This window comes from Macaca fascicularis, chromosome 10, assembly GCF_037993035.2.
Source record: "Macaca fascicularis isolate 582-1 chromosome 10, T2T-MFA8v1.1".
Classification (NCBI taxonomy): Eukaryota; Metazoa; Chordata; class Mammalia; order Primates; family Cercopithecidae; genus Macaca; species Macaca fascicularis.
Genome location: NC_088384.1, coordinates 119,458,352 through 119,478,037, shown reverse-complemented (window position 1 = coordinate 119,478,037; position 19,686 = coordinate 119,458,352). Strand labels below are relative to the sequence as shown.

The following is a 19,686-nucleotide window of genomic DNA, read 5'->3' as shown; positions in this document are numbered from 1 at the left end:
CTGAGGCGGGCAGGGCCGGGCGGGGCCGCGCCACGGAGCCCACAGCCCGGCGCTCTCGGCCCCGCCGCCGCCGCACCGCGCCCCGCAGAAGAAGCGGAACCGGGCCCAGCGGCCGAAGCGGCCCGCGAGGCGCGGGAGGCATGAAGTTGGGCGCGCACGGGCCTCGGAGCCGGGGGGAGCCGGGAGCCGCCCGCGTCTAGAGCCCGCGAGGTGCGTGCGCCATGGAGCTCGGGGGCCCCGGGGCGCCGCGGCTGCTGCCCCCGCTGCTGCTGCTTCTGGGGATCGGCCTCCTGCGCGGTAAGTTTCGGGGCGCGGGATGGGCCCCCTTTCGCCCGCGTTCGGGTGGCCTGGGACCCCCGGAGCCAGAGGGAGGGAGGCTCCTGACTGCGATCCCAAGCCGCGGGTGCGCGCAACGGGGCGGCAGAGAGGCTCCCCATCCCCGGCCGCACAGGCTGCGCTCGCACCCGGGCTGAGCCAGGCGAGGAGGGAGTTAACCGCCGACGAATGCGGAGCGCTGGGAAAGGGGGTTTCCGCGGGGGGTGGGGGTTCCGCTGCTGTTTCAGGGCTGGACCCAAAAGCTCGAACTTGAACAGAGGTGGGGCCCCCTTCGCCCTTCCCCCATCCATCAGGCTAAATTTCCCTGAAGACTCCCATGTCTGCTTCCTCCGGTTTAGGGGATCAGAGGGGTGGCCTCTGCCCTTGGCGGCCCCCACCCACCTTTTCTGCAGGAAGAACAAAGTCGGGAGTAGGGACTCCGGGCTTGGAGTCAAGGCTCCCAGGGGTGTAGAACTGACCCCTCCCCCTCCCCAGTCCTGTCTGCGCTCTCAGGCGAGCGGGGCCCAGCAGGGAGGTGGAAGGTCCCCCTCCATCCAGACCCGCCCCATGTGGCAGCGCCCAGGACAGGCGGGGAACGCCTCAGACCCCGGGCCCCAGACCTGGAGCACAGATGGACCTGGGGCTGTGCTCCTCCAGAGCGACTCATCAAGGGCGTTCTGGGTCTGACCAAGAGCTCGGGCAGGCTGGGGTGCGGAGGGCTGGGGTGCGGAGGGGGCTGGGGTGCGGAGGGGGCTGGGGTGCGGAGGGGGCTGGGGTGCGGAGGGCTGGGGTGCGGAGGGGGCTGGGGTGCGGAGGCCTGGGGTGCGGAGGGGGCTGGGCACCTGCATCTGAAACACTTCTCCAGCATCAGGGGACTGATGAACCACAGGAGATTCCCTAGGAAGTGGGCGCTTTTGGGGGCCGATCCTCCTTCCTCTTCCTCCCTCTCCCTGCCTGGGCTGGCCCCGCTGCCCTGTGCCCCATCCCGTGCTGCTGTTACCCCCAAGTGTCCTCTGACTCGCCGGCCGCTGGAGGCACAGCCCTTCCCTAGAAGTCAGTTAGGGGACCCAAAGCAGTTCTCAGCCCATCCATTGCCTGGTTTTGTGGTGCGGTGCAAGGTGCTGGAAAGGCCTCTGTGGGCTGAGGGGCCTGGGAAGCTTCCCGGAGGAAATCACAGTTACACCCAGGGGTGGGAGAGAGACGGAAGCCAAAGGAGGGCAGCGCATGCCACGCCCGGCACACGCAGAGGTCCTGGGGTGGGCGGTGCTCTTGTGAGGAGCTGAAAGGAAGTGGACGTGGCTGAGCGTGCTGGGCAGGGGACTGGGGCAGCCAGGACAGCTCCTGGCTCCTGTCCCACCTGCACCTGAGCACTGACCTGCCTCTCCCCGCAGCCAGCAGCCATGTGGAGACCCGGGCCCACGCCGAGGAGCGGCTCCTGAAGAAACTCTTCTCGGGTTACAACAAGTGGTCCCGACCCGTGGCCAACATCTCGGACGTGGTCCTTGTCCGCTTCGGCTTGTCCATTGCTCAGCTCATTGACGTGGTAGGTGGGGGCGTGGCCATCATGTGCTGTGACGGAGGTTACCCTGCAAGGAGCGCCGGGGTCTGGGTGGGCAGAGGGGACACAGCCATCAACACTCGCCGTGGCTGTGAGTGTCCGGCCTGGGCTAGTATGCCAGAACAGCAGCCACCAGCTCCGTCCTGCCAGAGCCCCAGCCAAGGGTTGGTTCAGAGCATCCCAGCCAGGCCCTACCCTTTCCTCCCCCTCGATGTGGGAACACTCCACATGGCCAGGTTCTCAGTACAGAGCCCAGGCACCTTCGGAAGAACAGCAAAGGCCTTGCTTGGGGGTGGCGGGGCACGCTGTGACCTGGGAACAACAAGGACAACCGACCGGGGAAGGGGCCGGGGCAGGGGCAGGCACTGTGGTGTCCTGGTAGCACCCTAACCTCGGCTGGCCCCAGAGCCCCTCACCCACAGGTCTGGAATGTGGGGTTTGGGCGAGTCTTGAGCAAGTTCTGTTTGTCTGAAGTGTGTTTCCTTTCTGGTGGGGGGCCCAGGAGGCTGCTGGGAGGATGCCTAGGGGTCCAGCCAGGCCCCTGCAGCGTGGGCCAGTGCACATGGAGCCCCGAGGTGGGGATAGGAACCAGGAGGCTTCGAGGCTGAGAGAACTGAGCTGTGGGAGGCTCGGCCTTGTGCTCGGTTGAGATGCTTGGTTACCTACCCAGGCCTGAGCCAGACCGTCTGGGGGTCTCGGCGGCCCTAGAGGGGCCGGGGGAGGGGCAGCAGAGACAGTTCCACGTTTCCTAGCCAGGCTCAGCCACTCCAGATAGGGTGAGACCATCCCTCAGGGTACCGGGCTGGGTGGGGGTGCATAACCTGGGAGCTCCTGCCATGGAAGAGGGCAGGCTGGGCAGGCCGTGGCCGCTGGGAGCTGGCCTGCTTGCGAGTGGGCAGCTGATGGCCAGCTGGGCTGCAGGGGCTTGTGTCTTCCACACTGGAGTCCGCCAGCTCCAGCCCTGCTGCCAAATCCCAGCTTGCTGGTCCAGGGAGGGCACCCCCACACGGGGAGGCATTTGTACGCTGCAGAGGCCCAGCCCACACCTTGCCAGGACGCCAAGCCTGGGTCTGCCGCTGTGGGAGGAGCTGCCAGGTTGCAGGAGTATTTCCTCTCTTTGGGAGGCTGGCGTGTGTTGGGTAACCCTGGGCCTGGGGCCTGTGGAACGGGGTGAGAGCTGCTTCACTATCCCAGGGTGAGTGGACCACACCCCAGGGGCTTTGAGAGGTGTAGGGAGCTGCAGCCACATTCCCACGGACAGGCTGGTCAGTGGTGGCACTTGCCTGCACAGGGCTGCCCATGGAGACTCCAGTCAGCCAGCCCCGTCCAGGGTCGGCCACCAGACCTCCACCCTCAGTGTCCTGGAACTGCCCCGAGTGGCTCCTGTGGAGTGTCTCTGGCGGAGGCCCAGCCAGAAGACAATGCGGGTTGCACAGGCTTGGCAAGCCTGCTGAGGTTTGCAAACACGGCTGCAAAGTGGTGGCTGGCAGAGGCGGCCGCTGGCGGCTGCCCAAGGCTCTAGGTCTGCCACCCCCCACCTGGCTGCCTACCTGAGCTTCTCAGGGCTCAGTCCATGGCTCCCTACACCACCACAGAGCCCCCAGTTTGCTCAGGAGACGCTGAGGCCAGGAGCACACCCAGCACCAAGACTCCCAGAGCTGCCCACCCCTCTCTCCACCCTGCAGCCAGCTAAGGACTTACACGAGCATGCACACGTGGGTGCTGATGCTCCTGGGTGCCCAAGGCCGAGGGCCACGTATGTGCGGAAGGGGCTGCCTTGTGTCCATACGTGGGTGCTGATGCTCCTGGCTGCTGGCCTAAGTCCGAGGGTCACGTGTATGCGGAAGGGGCTGTCTTGTGTCTGGCCCACTCTGTCTGTCCCACCAGGGGCTGGGGACTCACATGTGCCCCCTTTGCGAGCTCATATACTTGTTATAGATGCCATCACCAGGGTCTGTCCTGGAGGGGATGTGAGCTGCATATGTAAGCTCAGGCCCCAGGACTGGCTGCACAGGAGGGTCTGGAAGACCCAGTGCTTTCCTAACCAGCCCAGGCCAATGCTGAGTGGTGGTGAAATGTACAGTGTTGACCTGCCCTCCAGCTTCAAGGGCACCTGAGAGTGATGGCTGCAAGGGAGCAGGGCAGGACACTGGGCAGGAGGGCCAGGCCTGGCCACATGAAGCTGGTTCTGGGGACCCTGGAGCTTCCTCGGATACACGGGGTGAGGTCCTGAGGGGATGAGGTCCTGTGGGGAGATGTGGCCCTGTGGAGACGTGGTCTATGGGGATGTGGTCTGTGGGGATGAGGTTCGGTGGAGACGTCCTGTGGGACGTGGTCTGTGGGGATGTGGTCTGTGGGACATGGTCCTGTGGGGACATGGTCCGTGGAGACATGGTCCATGGAGATGTGGTCCTGTGGGATGTGGTCCTGTGGGATATGGTCCTGTGGGAACATGGTTCTGTGGGGACGTGGTCTGTGGAGATGTGGTCCTGTGGGATGTGGTCCTGTGGGATGTGGTCCTGTGGGGACATGGTTCTGTGGGGATGTGGTCTGTGGAGATGTGGTCCTGTGGGATGTGGTCCTGTGGGGATGTGGTCCTGTGGGGACATGGTCCGTGGAGACATAGTCCATGGAGATGTGGTCCTGTGGGATGTGGTCCTGTGGGGACATGGTTGTGTGGGGACGTGGTCTGTGGAGATGTGGTCCTGTGGGATGTGGTCCTGTGGGGATGTGGTCCTGTGGGGACATGGTTGTGTGGGGACGTGGTCTGTGGAGATGTGGTCCTGTGGGATGTGGTCCTGTGGGGACATGGTTGTGTGGGGACGTGGTCTGTGGAGATGTGGTCCTGTGGGATGTGGTCCTGTGGGGACATGGTCCATGGAGACATGGTCCGTGGAGATGTGGTCCTGTGGGGACATGGTCCATGGAGACATGGTCCGTGGAGATGTGGTCCTGTGGGGACATGGTCCGTGGAGACATGGTCCGTGGAGATGTGGTCCTGTGGGATGTGGTCCTGTGGGGATGTGGTCCTGTGGGGACATGGTTGTGTGGGGACGTGGTCTGTGGAGATGTGGTCCTGTGGGATGTGGTCCTGTGGGGACATGGTTCTGTGGGGATGTGGTCTATGGAGATGTGGTCCTGTGGGATGTGGTCCTGTGGGGATGTGGTCCTGTGGGGACGTGGTCTGTGGAGATGTGGTCCTGTGGGGATGTGGTCCTGTGGGGACATGGTTGTGTGGGGACGTGGTCTGTGGAGATGTGGTCCTGTGGGATGTGGTCCTGTGGGGATGTGGTCCTGTGGGGACATGGTTGTGTGGGGACGTGGTCTGTGGAGATGTGGTCCTGTGGGATGTGGTCCTGTGGGGATGTGGTCCTGTGGGGACATGGTTGTGTGGGGACGTGGTCTGTGGAGATGTGGTCCTGTGGGATGTGGTCCTGTGGGGATGTGGTCCTGTGGGGACATGGTTGTGTGGGGACGTGGTCTGTGGAGATGTGGTCCTGTGGGATGTGGTCCTGTGGGGACGTGGTTGTGTGGGGACGTGGTCTGTGGAGATGTGGTCCTGTGGGATGTGGTCCTGTGGGGACATGGTCCGTGGAGACATGGTCCGTGGAGATGTGGTCCTGTGGGGACATGGTCCATGGAGACATGGTCCGTGGAGATGTGGTCCTGTGGGGACATGGTCCGTGGAGACATGGTCTGTGGAGATGTGGTCCTGTGGGATGTGGTCCTGTGGGGATGTGGTCCTGTGGGGACATGGTTGTGTGGGGACGTGGTCTGTGGAGATGTGGTCCTGTGGGATGTGGTCCTGTGGGGACATGGTTCTGTGGGGATGTGGTCTGTGGAGATGTGGTCCTGTGGGATGTGGTCCTGTGGGGACATGGTCCGTGGAGACATGGTCCGTGGAGATGTGGTCCTGTGGGGACATGGTCCATGGAGACATGGTCCGTGGAGATGTGGTCCTGTGGGGACATGGTCCGTGGAGACATGGTCCGTGGAGATGTGGTCCTGTGGGATGTGGTCCTGTGGGGATGTGGTCCTGTGGGGACATGGTTGTGTGGGGACGTGGTCTGTGGAGATGTGGTCCTGTGGGATGTGGTCCTGTGGGGACATGGTTCTGTGGGGATGTGGTCTGTGGAGATGTGGTCCTGTGGGATGTGGTCCTGTGGGGATGTGGTCCTGTGGGGACGTGGTCTGTGGAGATGTGGTCCTGTGGGATGTGGTCCTGTGGGGATGTGGTCCTGTGGGGACATGGTTGTGTGGGGACATGGTTTGTGGAGATATGGTCCTGTGGGATGTGGTCCTGTGGGGACATGGTTGTGTGGGGACGTGGTCTGTGGAGATGTGGTCCTGTGGGATGTGGTCCTGTGGGGATGTGGTCCTGTGGGATGTGGTCCTGTGGGGATGTGGTCTGTGGAGATGTGGTCCTGTGGGATGTGGTCCTGTGGGGATGTGGTCCTGTGGGGACATGGTCTGTGGAGATGTGGTCCTGTGGGATGTGGTCCTGTGGGGATGTAGTCCTGTGGGGACATGGTTGTGTGGGGACGTGGTCTGTGGAGATGTGGTCCTGTGGGATGTGGTCCTGTGGGGATGTGGTCCTGTGGGGAACATGGTCCATAGAGACATGGTCCTGTGGGATGTAGTCCTGTGGGGACATGGTTCTGTGGGGACATGGTCTGTGGAGATGTGGTCCTGTGGGGATGTGGTCTGTGGGGATGTGGAAGGAGGTGAGTGGGGCAGGCTGGAAGGGGCTGGGGTGAGTGGCCCAGTTGCACACAGTGATCTTGAGTGACAGGTCCCACCTGCTCAGGTCATGAGGCACAGTCCTGGAGTGGCCACCCTGGCCAGCAGTGGAACCCACTTATGTGCCGGGGCAGCTTTGCTGGCTGTGTGTGCCCACGTGGGGGGCCTCATCTGCAGAGGGGCTGCCCCCAAGGGCTAGGAGGGAGCAAGGCAGGCAGGCAGAAGGAGGCTCCCCATGCCTGCCACACCCGTCCTTAGCTGGGGGAGCCTGTGAGGCCACTGACCTCCTCTCCAGTTTCCTGCTGGAGATGTTTGCGGCCTTGTCCCCACATCCCTAGGTCTCCTCAGAGTCCCCATCCTGGGCTCAGCTGCCTCCAGGGACGGGGCACTCGCCCCCTCCAGAGGTCGCCCATCCACCATGTCTCACCTTGGCCCTGTCCTTGTGCCAGTGGCTGTGGATGAGGAAACCCAGGGCCAGAGACAGACACCAAGGGGTCACTGGCCCCCTTCCTCTCTCTGTGCCCTAGGACGAGAAGAACCAGATGATGACCACGAACGTATGGGTGAAGCAGGTGAGTGGGAGGGCACTGCCCTGCCCTGGCCCTGCCCCAGCCCTGCCCTCCCCCACACCCCTCACCCTGCTGCCCTGCCCTGGCCCTGCCCCACCCTGGCTCTGCCCCACCCCACCCTCCCCCACACCCCTCACCCTGCTGCCCTGCCCTGGCCCTGCCCCACTCTGGCCCGGCCCCACCCCACCCTCCCCCACACCCCTCACCCTGCGTCCTCCCCCCACCCCACCCCGTCCAGGAGTGGCATGACTACAAGCTGCGCTGGGACCCAGCTGACTACGAGAACGTCACCTCCATCCGCATCCCCTCCGAGCTCATCTGGCGGCCGGACATCGTCCTCTACAACAAGTGAGTCCCCTGGGGAGCTCTGCCAAGGCCCAGCCTGGCCCAGCAGGGCCTATGCCAGCCCCATCCATGCCAGCCCAGGTCCAGGAAGGAAGAAGCAGGAGCAATGGAGAAACTGGTGGGGGTTGAGGAGGGAAGGGTCCCTCCAGGCCAGCAAAGAAACTGAGGGCATCCCTGGGTCAGCACTGGAGCTTCAGAGACAGAGGGGCCTGAGAGTGGCTGTGGCACCTGGGCACAACATCCCTGCCTGGACCAGTCCTGAGGCCTGGGGGCTGGCTCCTGACCCCGGACGTCTTTGCCCCACCCTTGATGGCTGCAGGAGAGCCCTTTTGGGCTGGAGTGCTTTTCACGGTCAGACCCCATCCTGGGATTTCTGGGAGAATAGTGTGGGCCGCAGGGTGCCGTGGAGAGGGGTGAGGAAGCCCCAGATGGCTCCCACACCAGCAAGGCCTCTGCTTGCTCTGCACACTCAGGCCCTGCCCAGGACAAGCATCACACCAGGTCCCCAGCAAACAAAGCCTCAGGCTGGGCCAAGCCTGTGTCAGGCTCCAGGGAGGCCAAGATGAAGTCCGGTCATGGAAACGGGTTTCTTGTGCCTGGAAGCCAGGGCAGCGTTGCCAGGGATTGGCCATGGCAGACGGTGGCCTCCAGAGGCTGCTGTCCTCCAACTTGTCCTTCCCACAGATCTGTGCCGAGGGCCCTGCGCCTGGCAGCCAGCACTCTCTGAGCTGAGTCCTCCAGGGACTATCTCTCGAGACAGGCTCAGGGCCTGGGCGCGGCAGGGTCAAAGCTCCCACAAACAAAGCAAATGGAAGCTCTTCCTCCTCTCCTGTCCCAGCCATCTGCCCACAGCCCCTTCCAGGCCCCAGGGCGCCTGCCTGACCTACAAACGCTGCTGTATGATTAAGAACCATTGGGCTCCTCTTCCAACTCAATTGATTCCAGTAATGGCAGTGGGAAGGGGGGTGAAAGGGGGCCGGACGCTCTTCCAGGGTACATTAGGGGAGGTGGTCAGTGGTGAATGGGTGGCGAGTGGTCTTCCCTTAGGACAGGCTCCCTGCCCCCTGCAAGCTGCCCAGCCACCTAGCTCCCCGCCACCAGGACCGTGCACCGAATCCGCCTGTGTGACTCACAGGGACATATTTCAGGGAGAAGTGGAAATGCCCAGGATGGGCCGGGCAGAGAAGCAGCTCTGGGTGCCTGTACACAGCCCTCCAGGAATGCAGCCCCCAGGAACAAAGCCTCTGAGGACCATAGCCCCCACTGTGACCTCAAACCCCCAGGACCACAACCCCTGAGTACTGCAGCTTCCACACCCTTACCAGGACCATAGCCCTCCAAAGACTGCAGCCTCCACCAGGTTCACAGCTCCCCCAGGACCACATTCCCTGCCAGGACCACAGTCCCCCCAGGACCACATCCCTGCCTAGGGCTACAGCGCCTCCCGCAGAACCACAGTGCCCGCAAGGATCACAGTTCTCGCCTGACCACAGCACCCTAGGACCGCAGCCCCCCTAGGACCGCAGCCCCCTAGGACCGCCGCTCAGGAGAGGGGGGTGTGCTGCCACCCCATGTCCTCCTGGGTCTCCTCCTCACCACAGCCTGTGGGAGGTAGTGGGGTAACCTGTGGGATACAGTCGGGTGATCCCAGTTTTCTCTTCAGGGCTGGGGTTGTCACTGAGGCTCTCTGGACAGGACCTGGGGTTCCTGGAGTCGGTGCTGGGGCTGGGATCTGCTCCCACCGAGGCCTGTTTCTGGGACAGCAGGTGACCGTGGCTGGTGGCCGGCCAGGCTGCAGGGTGGGAGGCCTCAGCCCTTCTCTGGGCTTTGGCCACCCCCAGTTGGGGGCCCTGCTGTCCACTTGGGGCTTCTCTAAGATTGGCCCTTTGGGGCAGGAGCCCAGAAATCCCTGACCTGGGGATCGGGGTGGAGGGGACAGAGGGTCTCATGCCACCCTGTGGGCCCTGGAGCAGGAACCTGGACCTGCCAGACTGGGCGGCTCCTCAGACCCTGCCTGCTCCTAGGGTGCAGCGTTCCAGAACCAGCTCACAGCTGGGTGGTTCAGCCCAAACAGGGTTCTCCTCAAAGGCTCCCCAGAGGGCGGCCGGAGTCAGGGGTGGGCAGGGCAGGGAGCAGCAGGGACGTGGCCCAGGGATGCTGTGGGACCTGGGGGCTGGGGGACCTGGCCCTGACCTTGTCCCGTTTCCTGTGACGCGGGTGGAGGACCCTGGGAGGGGGGCCCTGCCCAGAGTGACCTGCACTGTTCCCAAGCACAGCCCTGAGCCCCTGCAGCGTGCGTGCTGAATGGAGTAGTCACGCGCTTCCCGTATGAGAAGGTTTCCGTTTGTGCCTCAGAAGGTGGAGAGCGTTGGTTTTTGGAGAGATGGGCTGGGGGGAAGGAGCAAACTTGAGCCTGATTCCACCCAAACTGAAATCGGGGGCCAGGCTGTGCTGGGCCGGAGCTGTGTGGAGATGCAGCTGGTGGCTCTTCCCGGGTCTCCCTCCCTCTGCAGGGCAGCCGAGCGGCAGCCCAGCCGGCGGTGTTGGCTCAGGACCAGTTCAGCGGGGCAGAGCCTCAGCACCAACCGAGACCGTGGGGGGCCAGGGCTCCATGACCTGGAGGGCAGAGCTCCAGCAGCGGCAGCTCCACAAAGGGAGGGTCCCTGAGGGTTGGGAGGGAGGTTGAGGTGCAGGCCCGGCCCTGGGACTCCTGGGCAGGCACAGAGGAAGCTCAGGGAACAGTGGCCAGCTCTGCCCAAGTACCTGGGGAGGCTCTGGCCTTTGAGCAGGCTCTCAGGGAATGAGACAGAGGAGGGATGGGCAGGGGTCCAGGCAACTTGGCAGAGGTGGGCAGAAGGTGTGTGGCTGGGCAGCCGCTCCCCGGGACACGTCGTGCCCCACCGTCCTCCACAGAGCTGAGCCTGGCCCCACACCCACCAACGCTGTGGATTTAATGGGGCCTCAGGCTTCCCATCGGTGGGGACTTCTGTGGGTGGGGGGCGGGGGGTCAGCTGCTTCAGGCCGGAACGTGCTCCTGCAGTGTGTCCTACCCAGCCAGCCACTGTCCATGGAACTAGGGGCTGGGTCTGGGAGCTCTGCCTACCAGGAGGAGTTCAAGGGACATCAGCCCCTCGCTCCATTGCTCTGTTGCCCACCTGGGCCTGTGGACAGAAGACCCATGTCCTCAAGGCAAAAGAGAGTCCAGAGCCAGTGGCTCGGATGTGGCCCTGGAACTGGGCAGTGCATATGCAGCCTCACTGCATTGTCCCTGGGTGGCCAGAGCACCTGTCCTTGCCTCTGTGGCCCCTGGTGTCCTCATGCTCACACACCGGCAGGTGGCCTCCAAGTCCTTGGGGTTAACGGCAGAAGCTGGGTGAGGAATTCCTGTGGTGGCCTGGGGTGCTGCTTGGAGGGGCAGGGACGTGGGGATGCTGTGTGTCCCAGGAGGTGTCGCTGGAAGACTAGCCCCATCCCTGTGCCACTCACGGGTAAGAAGAATCAGCAGCAGCAGTGACTATGTGTGTCAGACACCTGTAGGTCCCTTCCTGTTCTCTGAACCACGTGCTACCCCCAGCTCAGGGATGATAAACTGAGGTGCGCGAGTAAGTGAAGAGACGAGCAGTGTACCTGGGCAAGGCTGCCAGCCTTTCTATGCTCCTGTGATGTGAGAATGCCTCTGTGTGGGCGTGGGCATGGATGTGGATGTGGATGAGGATGTGGATGTGGGCATGGACGTGGGCGTGGACATGGATGTGGGCATGGACGTGGGCCTGGACATGGATGTGGGCATGGGTGTGGATGTGGATGTGGGCATGGACGTGGGGGTCTCACTCCCTTCGATCTTCCTGCCCAGTGCTGATGGGGACTTCGCAGTCACCCACCTGACCAAGGCCCACCTGTTCCATGACGGGCGGGTGCAGTGGACGCCCCCGGCCATCTACAAGAGCTCCTGCAGCATCGATGTCACCTTCTTCCCCTTCGACCAGCAGAACTGCACCATGAAATTCGGCTCCTGGACCTACGACAAGGCCAAGATTGACCTGGTGAACATGCACAGCCGCGTGGACCAGCTGGACTTCTGGGAGAGTGGTGAGTGGGTCATCGTGGACGCCGTGGGCACCTACAACACCAGGAAGTACGAGTGCTGTGCTGAGATCTACCCAGACATCACCTACGCCTTCGTCATCCGGCGGCTGCCGCTCTTCTACACCATCAACCTCATCATTCCCTGCCTGCTCATCTCCTGCCTCACCGTGCTGGTCTTCTACCTGCCCTCCGAGTGTGGCGAGAAGATCACGCTGTGCATCTCCGTGCTGCTGTCGCTCACCGTCTTCCTGCTGCTCATCACCGAGATCATCCCGTCCACCTCACTGGTCATCCCGCTCATCGGCGAGTACCTGCTGTTCACCATGATCTTCGTCACCCTGTCCATCGTCATCACGGTCTTTGTGCTCAACGTACACCACCGCTCGCCGCGCACGCACACCATGCCCGCCTGGGTACGCAGGGTCTTCCTGGACATCGTGCCGCGCCTGCTCCTCATGAAGCGGCCGTCCGTGGTCAAGGACAATTGCCGGCAACTCATTGAGTCCATGCACAAGATGGCCAGTGCCCCGCGCTTCTGGCCCGAGCCGGAGGGGGAGCCCGCCGCCACAAGCGGCACCCAGAGCCGGCACCCGCCCTCGCCGTCCTGTGTCCCCCTGGATGTGCCGGCTGAGTCTGGGCCTGCCTGCAAGTCGCCCTCCGACCAGCTCCCCGCTCTGCAGCCCCCGGAAGCTGAGAAAGCCAGTCCCCACCCCTCGCCTGGACCCTACCGCCCACCCCACAGCACCCAGGCACCAGGGCTGGCCAAAGCCAGATCCCTCAGCGTCCAGCACATGTCCAGCCCTGGAGAAGCAGTGGAAGGTGGTGTCCGGTGCCGGTCTCGGAGCATCCAGTACTGTGTTCCCCGAGACAATGCCGCCCCCGAGGCGGACGTCCAGGCTGCCGGCGCCCTGGCCTCTCGCAAGACCCACTCGGCTGAGCTCCCGCCCCCAGACCAGCCCTCTCCGCGCAAATGCACCTGCGGGAAGGAGCCCCCTTCCGTGTCCCCGAGCGCCACACTCAAGGCCCGCAGCACCAAAGCACCGCCCCGGCACCTGCCCCTGTCGCCGGCCCTGACCCGGGCGGTGGAGGGTGTCCAGTACATCGCGGACCACCTGAAGGCCGAAGACGCAGACTTCTCGGTAAGTCCCGCCCATGGCCGTGCTGGGCGCCTCTGGCCCAGATGGAGTCGGTGGACACCCTCCGTTCCTGGTGCGTCATCCAGGAGCTGGGCCCAGGCCTCAGGCTGCTTTGCTTTGGGGTGCAGGGCGTGGCCCCTGTTGCAGCAGCCTTGCCCCGAGCTGCTACGTGGCTGCAGGTCCCAGGCTGAGCGGGGCAGGTGGTCCCGAGGGGCTGGCACAGGGTGGATCCTGGTGCCGCCTCCGGCTCTGGGACACACTGGGCCTCGCAGATGGCAGGGTGAGGGGCCACAGGCGGCGTCCTTCCAGCACAGCACGGGGGCGCTCTGGGAACTCCTGCCCAGCGACGCCCAAGTCTCCAGAACGCAACAAGGCACTGCCAAGTCCCTTTCCCCAGGGCCTGCCTGTGCCTGCCCCGTGGGCCTCCCTAGGGCCCCTCTGTACCTGGGGCCTGGAGGTAGGGGGCTTGGAGAAGATGGGATGGGATGGGCTGGTGGCAGGAGAGAAGGATCCGGGACAGGAACACGGCCCCAAGACCGTCAGCCCCACGCGGCCACGCTGGGGACAGGGGTGGGAGAGCCATGGGCTGGGGGCAGAAAACACAGGCCGCACTGCTAAGGCCCCCCGGGGCCCTGGGCCAGCCCACCTGCCCTCACCCTCACGCACCAGGCACCGGCCGCACAGCGGCCTCCAGAGCCGTGGTTTCTGCTAAGTGGCAGCCACGTCTGTGTTACCCGCGGCTCTGCGGTCTCCTACCCGTTCTCTGCAGGAGAGGCCCCGGGGCAGAGCCAGCTTTGCCTGACCCTAGCACCAGGTAGCCTCCCTGTTTCCTTCTGCAGACATTTGCTGTCTGTCGCAGGTGGGGAGGCGCAGGGGCCAGGGTCCACAGACGGGACGATGGGGCCGGATGGGTGGGGCACGCAGGCGGCCGAGGGTCTCAGCCTCAGCCGTGCAGCCCGTGACGTCCACAGCGACAACTTGGCATCTGTCCTGCCATCCGCCTGCTGTCGCCGGCACCTCCCGGCTTTCCTCCCAGTGCCAGGGCCTGGCGCCCTCAGTGGGCCGCCTCTGCCAGGATCCCAGAGTGCCATCCTCGATGGTTTATTAGGACGCATCTGGTGCCTGCCCCCACTAACTGAGTGAGCCCCAAAGCAAGGGGCACATGCTCTACACCCCTGAGAAGTGAGGGAGTCACTTGCCCCACACAGCCACCCCCACTGAATCCCAAGAAGCTGCAAAGCCACCTGCACGTTCCAGAATGTTCTGGGGTCACGAGAGCAGCCTGGAGAAGTGTCAGGACCCTGCTTTGCTGCCAGCTCTTGAAGCCAGAGGCAGCTGTGCCCAGGCCGTGCCACTGTGAGGTCAGATGCTTTTAGGTGTTTGATCAAAACGGCCCTGAAGCCGGCAGTGGGTCTGAGCTCGGCGGCCAGCGCAGCCTGGGCCCCCTCCAGCAGCCTTGCGGGCCGATCTTTGCCGCTGCCTGACCTGGTTCTGGGCTTGTGGGGAGCAGAGCTGACTTCACAGGAGGCGCCTCGGGGACAGAGGGAAGGCTTTGGTCTGTCGCTGCGTTTCATCTTCAGGGCGGATGGAACGCGGCACACAGAACCCAGGGAACTAAAGGCACATGGGAAAGGGTGAGAGGGTGGCCGCGTCCCTCCCCCAGAGCCGAGGCCCGAGCAGGACTTTATTTATAAGTGACCCCGTTTGCCTTCAGGCTCCCCGTAAATAAATACGGCCATTTTGGTTCAGTTTAACATGATCAGGACACCCGGGATTGCTGCAAAAAATCAGAGCAGGAGGCGGCACTGTCCCCTCCCATCCCTCATCATCCACAGGCCCGGGACCCAGGACACCCTCATGGCCTGGCCCAGAGGCAGCTCGTCAGCTTGGGGTCGTCTCAGGTCCTTCTATACAGCAGAGCCAGAGACACGGGACGGGGAAGCCACAGACGCGGGATGGGGAAGCCAGAGACACACAGGACAGTGGAGCCAGAGACACAGGACGGGGGAGCCAGAGACGCGGGACGGGGGAGCCGGGGACGCAGGACAGTGGAGCCAGAGACACAGGACAGTGGAGCCAGAGACACAGGACGGGGGAGCCGGGGACACAGGACGGGGGAGCCGGGGACACAGGACGGGGGAGCCGGGGACACAGGACGGGGGAGCCAGAGACGCGGGACAGGGGAGCCAGAGACACACAGGACAGTGGAGCCAGAGACACGGGACGGGGGAGCCGGGGACACGGGACGGGGGAGCCGGGGACGCGGGACGGGGGAGCCGGGGACGCGGGACGGGGGAGCCGGGGACGCGGGACGGGGGAGCCGGGGACGCGGGACAGGGGAGCCAGAGACGTGGGTTGGGGGAGCCAGAGACGCGGGACAGGGGAGCCGGGGCCAGGGAAGCGACCAGCTGCACGAGTACCTTTAGCTGCACACAGCAGCTGTCTTGAGAATGGCTTCCCGACTCCAGGCCAGACCGGGCCACTGCCTCTGCCGTCCCTAGGCCCCTGCTCCTAGGGGTCACTCAGGGTGGGGTCCGCCCTGCATCAGCCCCAGGAGTGTGGGGTTAGATGCCGGACCGGGAGCCGGCACCCACTGTCCCTGTTTAGATGTGTAACCGCAGCCACCCGATAGCTGTGCACCTCAGTGTGAAAATGGGACAGGCCAGGGGAAGCTCGAGTGAGAGATCGCAGACGGCGGTGGCTGTGCGGTTTCCATGTGTGCTGCTCTCGTCCGCCCTCTGGCCCCGGGTCCTCCCTGTGGAGCATCAGCTGGCAGTGCTGCCCACGACCAGTGTGTGGGGTTAGGCCCCGTTATCCCAAACCCAGCAGGCTCCCTGTCTCACCCTGCTCAGCGAGGCTGTGCCCCCACCGGGCCTCATTTTCCCATCTGCAAAACGGGGAGGAGGATGGGCCTCCATGGTGTGCCTCCCAGCGCTGGTGAGCTGAGAGCAGACCCCCCACGGGGCGCCTGAACCCCCCTCCCCCGTGCCCCCTTCCTGAAGCGCAGACTGCCTGCTGAGAGGTGGGGGCGCTCAGGGCACAGTGCAGAGCCTGTCTCCACACGGGGGTCTGCCCAGCCGGAATTCCCAGGGTTCCCAGGTCCTCCTGCCCTGCACCGTAGTGATGCCGCCCCCTGCAGAGCACTGGCTCTCCCATGCTCCCCGATTCCTCCCCTTGGTGCAGGTGTGTGCGGGGTGCACCGGCAGCGTGGCTGCCTCGGGTGGAAGGTGGGAGGTGGAGAAGCTGCCGCCGGCGGTGCCAGGGTCCTGAGGGCTCTCCCGTGGGCGGCCGGGCCTGTTGGAGTGACGGCGTCTGTGCTTGCAGGTGAAGGAGGACTGGAAGTACGTGGCCATGGTCATCGACCGCATCTTCCTCTGGATGTTCATCATCGTTTGCCTGCTGGGGACCGTGGGCCTCTTCCTGCCGCCCTGGCTGGCTGGCATGATCTAGGAAGGGACCAGGAGCCTGCGTGGCCTGTGGCTGCAGCACACGGGGTCGGCGTCCATGCGGCCGGCCTGGGGCCGGGCTGGCTCCTCCCCGGACTCTGCAGGGCCACACGTTTGCCACATTATCCTTCCTGTTCTGTGTCTGCTGTAAGACGGCCTTGGACAGGGACACAGCCTCTGGGGAGACTGAGTGCAGAGCTGCTTCCAGCTGGGCTGAGGCCCCAGGAGGCAGCGGCTTGGAGCAGCGGCTTGGAGCAGCGCCTTCTACCTGCAGGACTCAGGTTAAGTCCAGTGCAAGAGTCTCCTGAGCTCCCCTGCAGGTGGGACTCCCTCCTCCCGGTCCCTCAGCACTCCCGGCGATGGTCCCGACTGCCCCGAGGGGCCCTTGAAGGGACTTCATGCTCCTTCAGCCCCAAGTGCCCCGTCTTCTGGAGGCCTGACCACCTCTCCCACCCACCGCGTCCTGCACCTGTGTGGGCCTCAGCTTCTCCCCCAAGGTCCTCGGGCCTCGCTGGCCCCATAAGCGTGAGTCAGCGGCGCTCCAATCTCCTTCACTAGGAGTGGGTCCAGGCAGGGATTGTGTTTGGCTGTGTTTTGGGTAAGTTAGAACTCAAGTCTTGTGCCCGAGGACCCTTGGAGAACAGAGCTTTGTGGAGCTGGTCCCGCGTGGGGAGAATCGGGTGGCAGGCCCTCCACGGGGGACAGGAGCACCCAGCCCCAGAGAGTCCTGAGACCAGGGCTCTGCCTTCCCGGTGTGGGGCCAGGGCTCTGTGGCAGGTGGCCAGGGCTCCACAGGGGCCTAGTGGCTCTGGCCCCGGGATTACTTCTGTGTTGTGATTTCCCAGGGCTGGGAGGGTCCCGAATGGAGCCCAGACCCGGGCCCTGGTTCCCCCAGGACCCTGAAGGTTTCTACCTTGGTGCACAGCCTGGGAGATCTGCCCAGGGCTCTGGGTTTGGGAAGAAGGATTTCCCGTCACAGTAGCCGTGGGGAGCTGGTGGGGGCATCCCTGAGAACCTCCACCCGAGAGATGCTGGGACCCTCGGGGCAGGAAGCTCCCGAGAAACCTCGTGGGGGTCAGGGAGCCCTGGGGTTTCCACGCAGGCCTGTGCCCTCCATCCTGGCAGGGCAAGCAGGGCTAAGCAGGGCCTCACCCCTGCAGGCGGTACCCAGAGGTGGCGGAGGCCTGAAGTGTCTCCAGGCATGACCCTGGAGCCCGGCAGTGCACCCCCTGAAGACGGCGCACCTGGCAGGCCCCCAGCGTCCCCAGGGGCACACTTCCCCCGGGGGGTGGGCACAGGCTGCCCCACCCCTCCATGATTCTAAGGGCTCAGAGGGGCGGGGCCAGGACGGCGTGTCCCTTGCCTGAGAGTGACGTTGGTTCAGGAAGGCAGTCAGGAAACCTCCCACTGAGTGGTCCACATTCTGCCACCCCCAGACCCCATCCAGCCCGGGGCGGGGCTGGGGTTGGGCCCTGTGTCCCACTGTGTCTCATCCGTCTGTCCCCGAGCCAAGCTCTCCTGGGCCAGGGTCTCCTCAGAAGGTGTCTGAGAGCAGAATGAATAATTGAAGTTTGGAACGCAGCACGCTGAGTGCCCAGGAAATGCCACTGTGTCCCCGCGGGCAGTGACATGAGTGGGGAGCAGACTCAGGCTCACATTGCCCACACCTGCCTCTGAACTGCTGCTGGTCACCCCCACCCCCAGGTGCCTGTGACTGGGGTCCTGAGGCTGGGGCTCTTGTGCCAGGAGTGGGTGGGACGCAGAGACCCTCGTGCCAAATCCTGGGCATCCCCAGCCCCCCGGCCCCTCCACATCCCCTGTGTATTCAGGACTCCATCTGCTGAACTCTGACCTGTCCCCGCTCCGCCATCAGCCCCTGCTGCCCCTCGGCCAGAGCTCCCAGGATGCAGAGAGACCCCAGACGGCCAGAGAACCCAGGATGCAGGGAGACCCTGGGCGAGTGAGTTCATCCTGGGGCCATGGAAGCTGGCAGGAGACACTGGTCTCAGAGGAGGGAAAGAGACGCAGATTTCAGATATAAGAAGCCGGATCCGCACTGCATAAGCAGATCCAGCTGCCAGATGTGTGGGCAGCTGCAGGGAGCGGCCCGGGGTGCTGGGCCCAGCTGTGGTTGTTCTTTTCTGGGTCGGGAGCGACTGCGGAGTGGCTGGGACGCTCCTGCCGGGGGACCCTCCTGCTGGGGGTGGCCGCTTGCCTGGGGGAAGACCCCTTTCTTCTTCTTCTTTATATATATTTTTTTGAGGCTCAAAAAAAAAAAAAAAATCCAAATAAAGCACCATATTCCCACCACGCCAAATTAACCTGGACAACAATGTTGGCGTATTTGCGTCCACTGTTTTTATTAATTAAGGTAAAATTTACGTATGGTGAGATGCATGCTCTTCAGCGGGGACCCCAGCCCCTAGAAGGTCCCTCCAGCCCTTCCTGTTGGCGTCCCTTCCCCATTTGTGGCTCTGACTTAAGCGTGGTGGATTGACCTCTCCGGCTCATGACCTTCAAGGAGTCAGAATGCTGCAGTTGGAGACTTTGATGTCTGGCTTCTTGATCATATGACTTAGAGCTTCATCCGTGCTGTCGTGTGTGTCTGTAGCTCATTGCTATTTGTTCCTTCGTTTTTAATTGTGAGCAGTGTTCTTCTGTCCGAATAAACTAAGACATAGTTTGTCCATCACCTGTTAGTGGACTTTGTTTGCAGCTGTCAGTGGTTAGGAACGGAGGTGCCGGTGTGTGCACAGGGACACGGATGGTCTCGCGCTCTATCCATTGTGTATGTTGATTTTCTGTATCTGTTCATGTTTTAGCATCTTTCAGACCCGGGACTGCTCCTCCTAGGGCCAGTTATTTCCCAGGGGTGGACAGCTTGCCTAGAGCCCGCCTTGCCAGGGCTGTGTCCCCCGACTCCCTATCAAAGTCTTACACTAAGCCAGTGTTTCCCCACCCTGCGCGAGCCGGGCACCAGGCATCGGGAGACACCGCTGCAGCTCAAAGCCTGTGGGGCGCCGGCCCCTCTGCAACTGCTCATGCCACCCTGCCCGGTCCTTCCCAGGGGAGGCCCCAACGAAGGCCCCGGCCAGGGCTTCCCAGCCCCTTCTGCCTCCGGACAGCCTGGGTGCTTCCCGTGTGGCCCGGCCTGGGGTGACGTGGCCCTCCTCTCAGGAAGCGTGGTACTCTCTCAAGGGCATCGGCCTCCGGAGTTGTCACTCAGGCTCCCTTGTAAGTTATGGCTGGGCCCAGGACACTCCAGGGCACGCAGCTGCTGCGGGACTGCTGGGTTAGCAGGTGCCCCCCGGAGCAGAGGTGGCTTCGGGTTTCTAAAGTGGCTGAGTCCTTTCACTTTGCACTAGAAATGCTGGATCAGGCAGCACACATAGCACCTGGGGACGCAAGCCCAGCCAGCCCCACAGACCAAGTTCCGCCGACCGTGTGGCCCGCCGAGCCCAGGTGCGGCTCCCGGCTTCTGCAGGAAACGT

General features: G+C 63.8%; 1 protein-coding gene across 4 annotated transcripts; it reads left to right on the top strand.

The window, feature by feature from the left end:
- The first annotated feature begins 2 nt into the window (after window positions 1–2).
- Window positions 3–18,528, top strand: CHRNA4 (cholinergic receptor nicotinic alpha 4 subunit). 4 transcript variants are annotated; one of them, XM_065523397.2, is made up of 6 exons: window positions 3–297; window positions 1,707–1,858; window positions 7,141–7,185; window positions 7,421–7,530; window positions 11,517–12,752; window positions 16,074–18,528. In XM_065523397.2, the coding sequence occupies exons 5-6, from the start codon at window positions 11,526–11,528 to the stop codon at window positions 16,197–16,199; spliced, it is 1,353 nt and encodes a 450-aa protein (XP_065379469.1). In that variant the 5' UTR covers window positions 3–297; window positions 1,707–1,858; window positions 7,141–7,185; window positions 7,421–7,530; window positions 11,517–11,525; the 3' UTR covers window positions 16,200–18,528. The 4 variants fall into 4 exon arrangements, with proteins under 4 accessions (XP_065379469.1, XP_005569629.3, XP_073861768.1 ...); XM_005569572.5 differs by having other exon boundaries at window positions 11,381–12,752; XM_074005667.1 differs by having other exon boundaries at window positions 7,063–7,185; window positions 11,381–12,752.
- The last annotated feature ends 1,158 nt before the right edge of the window (window positions 18,529–19,686 follow it).